General features: G+C 42.0%; 1 protein-coding gene across 1 annotated transcript in view; it reads right to left on the bottom strand.

Moving 5' to 3' along the window:
* Window positions 1–88: 88 nt before the first annotated feature.
* Window positions 89–4607, bottom strand: part of LOC121925825 (cytoplasmic tyrosine-protein kinase BMX-like) — a 38946-nt gene continuing 34427 nt past the window's right edge. Inside the window, exon 8 of the mRNA XM_042458399.1 lies at window positions 89–291. Within this exon, the coding sequence (XP_042314333.1) occupies window positions 89–291 (203 nt within the window). The remainder of the gene's footprint in view (window positions 292–4607) is intronic.

Below are 4607 nucleotides of genomic sequence, written 5' to 3' on the forward strand. Positions count from 1 at the left end.
GATTGCGGGTTGCTCTAGAACCGTTTTAGGTTTAAATCGGATCCTAATAGGAACGCCACTCCTTGGATTCGATTCAGAACGCGGGGTTTCACCTAGTGGGAACATCCCCTTTGTTGTAGAAGCCACTCAGAATGAAATCTACAATACTGTACAGGTATTCTGCAGCATTGCCACCAAAACAGTTATAAACAATTTCTCCCAATTTCAGTTTATTGTCATCTGCAGCAGTGGTGCTCAAAGCCGTGGTCTCTGGATTAGTGCCAGTCTGAGACCCATCAACAATTTTGGTCCCTGGAGAGTTTCAAAGAAAGAAAAACACAATTATGTAGCCAATGAACGCACATATATTGTACCAGTCCCTGGAACAATGGGGAAAGAATTACTAAATTCTGCTCCTCCACATCATATAGCTTGGGAAGCATTGGACTACAGGGATTTAAGATCTAAAACAACAACCTGTTGCTTTTTGCTACTGTGGTACTTTTCTGTCCCAAGCAATGTAACACACTGGGACAATGTAACACACTGGGACAAAAAATAAAAACAAAAATACCCCATGCAATTTTTCAGCAACTCTATAATGAAGCAAAGCAAAGGTGATGTGATTATCAGCAGTAATTAAAATTTCTTGCCTGGGCAACACTGAAATCAGGAAATACTTCACAATGAAAGAGACACATGACAGTGACAACTCGAACCCTAGTCCACAATACAGTGATTTGCCCATGCAAGTCAGAAAATATCCCACAAATCATTCAATGCAAGAAGTATTTTTTTAAAAAGAGGGTTAATATCTTTGTATAGTGTGTGTGTGTGAGAGAGAGCATGCGTGTGTGTGTGTGTGTGTGTGTGTGTGTATTTACTGCAGCCTCATTTTGTTGTTTATATTATGATCTTATTGTGTAATTTAGTAGTTTATTCAAAGATATAGCCGTATTAGTCTGGATCAGAAAGTGATCTTGTATCACATTTGAGATAAACTGGGCTAGTCAGTTAGTCTCAAAGGTGGTACAAGATCCCTTTGCTTAGCAGTTTATGATGCCAATAATTTAATTATGATCCTGTGATATTTCTGAAAGGCTCAAAAATAAAACATTAAGGGGCCAGAATGACAATATTTTGAGAGATGTATTGCAAGCCAATATATGGTTAAATCTCACTTTACTCACTGGTATGCTTTCAGGAAAGAAGGTGCAGGGAGTTGCCTGGGAGCACATTCCACTGAAAAGTTACTTTTGAAATGGTATAAATAGGAGTGCACTGTCAGGTTTTATTTTTCCTATTTAAAGAAAGTAAGGCGGGTTACAGACCACCCGTTTGGGGCAGCCTGCACCCGCCCCTTTCCTCGCTGTATCGGGGCCTCAGCTGCCAGACCGGCAGCCTCCGAGGTCCCGATCCGCTTCCCTGTGGCTTGGAAAGGGGTGTCCTTGGGGCTTCAAGCCCCAAGGACACCTGGCGACAGTGGGGAGGAGGAGAAAGGGGCCACTTGGCCCCTTTCTCCTCTGCGTCACTGAGTGCAGCCATGTAAAGGCTGCGGCCAGCGACGCAAACCCCAGAAGGAGCTCCGTTTCGGAGCTCCTTCTTACACCGTGGAAAGGGTGCTCTAGGCACCCTCACGCGGCACAAAGACGTCATGTCCACGCCGCCTCATTTGGAGGCGGTGTGGTCGTGACGTCATAATGGCGGCGGCCGTGTGGAACGGCCACCGTCATTTTGTACGGACTCAGTCCGTGCTACGGTTAGGGGCGTCTTGAAGAGACGCCCCTTTCTAACCCTAGCACGGACTGAGTCCGTCCTAGGGTGCCTGTCTGTAACGGGCCTTATTGAACTAAATGAGACTTCTTAATCAATGCATATAAGACTGTATTATCAGTGTATAATGAAATCAGCTTTTACCAGCTGTGTTGGACTACAGTTCCCAGCATCCCAGCCATGGAGACAACATCTGATAGGATTTGCCCCACAGGGAATGCTGGTGCTGACTGCAGTTGATGGGATTTGAAGTCCAATAAATCTAGAAAGTACAGATTGGAGAAATGTTTACCAAATTCTTATCTGGCCTTTCCATCAATGCAAACATGACAGCTAAGAAGCAGAGTTTGGAATGTTATTTTTAAAAAGTAACTATTGTGTATACTTTACTATAAGTTGACCTCATGTATAAGTCAAGGGCAAGTTTGGGGACCAAAATTATGGCTATTGATATGACCTTTGGATAAGTTGAGGGTAAAACTCATGTAACAAAAGATGTAAAGGACAAATCAAAGGAAAACAATACCAAATAACTTACAAAATGCCAGCAGACATCTCACCCTAAAATCTGGATGAATGAAGAGAGAACTATGATAAATCGTGGCTGTGCAATGTGTGAGGGAGGCAACCAGGTACGGTGGGAACTAAAAAGCTTAGTGCTCCACTTAAATAACTCTGTTTACTTCATTTGAATTCAAGCCTTAATCACGAGGCAGCTGGGTCCTACCACAAGGATTTTGCTGCCAAAGCTGCCAGGCGAGTACAACCCGGCTGCAGCCCAGGTCCCAGTTGAGCTCCGGCGGCCTTATTTCGAAGCCGGGAGCTTTCTGGCTTGGAAAAATGGCCACTGGAGCTCACCTGAGACCTGGGCTGCAGCCGGGCAGTACTCACCCAGCTGCTTTGGTGGCAAAATCCTTGTGGTAGGACCCAGCTACCTACTGATTTAGGCTTGAATTCAGATAGCCAGGATATTTAAGCGGAGCAATAAGTTCCTAAGAAAATGCACACATGTCAAAAAAGATTAAAAGATAAAGCAGAGAAAATGGCAACTATGTCAGCAGTGCCCTCAACTTTAATAACAATATTGCTTGATTTTAACCCATAAAAGCTGACAAACATACACAAATAACTTATTCAAATCTTTCAAAGCCCGATTCCTCTCAATACTTCTTTGAGGGGAAGCACCAAAAAGAAGTCATTGCCACTGCCACCATTTCCCTCCCAGGGTTTCAAAGAGGTCAGACATACTTTGACCACATGGTGAGAAGTGACGACTCATGAGAAAAGACAATAATGTTAGGAAAGATGGAGAGCAGTGTCCTGGAAAAATACAGAAAACTGCTCTTTAGCTCCCCCAAGTGGCCAATTCAGATCCTGCAACTGTGACATTCTGAGAAAAATAGAAAAGACACTAGAAAGCCATCCTTCCCAGCTGAAGCAGTAGGCACAATATGACCCTTCTACCCTCTCACTGCCCAGATTGTGTCAGTATAGAAATTCAGTAATAAATAACAGGCAGACAATCCTTTCCCATTGAATTAGTGTTAAAAAGTAGTGAATTAAGGCCATGGCTGTTGCAGAAAAACAATTCTATTCCTGCTTCTTACAGTAAAAATTAATTAGTTCTCACTGTAACCCATTAATAATTTTTTTCTTTTAATTTTTTCTAAGACGATGAAAGTTGCATAAAGGAATTGTAGTAAATAAATACACAAGAGAAAATGGAGGGGTGGCCTTTCCCTCAGCTGATGGAAATGGATGAGTTACATTGCCACAGCAAGGATGATGGCAAATTGAACCAGTCTTTGATTCCCATTTTGTATTCTCTGTTCTAGTGGAGAGAAAATGCAAGGTCACTCTTTGTCTCCTTCTCTGCCTGCCTTGATAGAAATATAAAAGAACTAAAACCACTGTGGGTGTTATGCTATATACAGAGAAGAATTATGCTTCTTTTTATTTATCTCAAGCCTGACAGAAATGAACAATGAAAAATGGAAACATATTTTATCCTCATGTGCCTTGTAAGTTATTCTGGATTTGACATATACTTCTGGGTGTACCTCTGGGAAAATACACACAGTATTCCATTTCTTGCACATCAAGAGGTTATTGGTGCTCCTGCATTATAGTACTTTGGGGGCCTTTAATGCCTATAAATTACTGCCCTATATAGAGGCAATGTGTATGCTGCTATTGCCTTGTCTATGTGTTGTCATATGTGCATGCACTTGTACAAGAAAAAAAAATCCAAACAGGGAAATATCCCAGCAGGATCTCCAGTATGGATAAACCAGCAACAAAATAGCAAATGAGATACAGGTTTTATTCTTCCATACTAGCCCATTTCTTTGCAATTGCCATTCTCTGTTCTGTCATTTTGCAAGGAGACTTCTGCTGACATTGTTATCCAGGTGCTGCATTCTAGTATTTTCTAGATGTTACCATTAACAATAAAGCCAGCATAGTGTAGTGGTTGGAATGCTGGACTAGGACTCTGAGAAATCAAAGTCTGAATCAATTGAAGCTGCAGAAACCCACTGAGTTACCTTGGGCAAGACACCCTCTCTCAGCCTTAAAAGACAGTAATGGCAAATCTCCTCTGAAGAAATCTTACCACGTAAACCCTAGGGTAATCACAAACTGGAGTTGACTTGGAGGCATATAATGTCAATAATATTTGGTACCGATAGTATTTCGTACCTATCTTTTAATTTCACTTCCAGTTAATTGTGAGAAAGCAATGCCTTAACAACCTTAAAGGGTTGTAGTGTAGAAACAGTCACAGTGAAAACATTGTTTGATGCAAATTGGGCCAACCCTTACACATTTCAGTGTACATGATCCCCTGGCTGCTG

This window comes from Sceloporus undulatus, chromosome 3, assembly GCF_019175285.1.
Source record: "Sceloporus undulatus isolate JIND9_A2432 ecotype Alabama chromosome 3, SceUnd_v1.1, whole genome shotgun sequence".
Classification (NCBI taxonomy): domain Eukaryota; kingdom Metazoa; phylum Chordata; class Lepidosauria; order Squamata; family Phrynosomatidae; genus Sceloporus; species Sceloporus undulatus.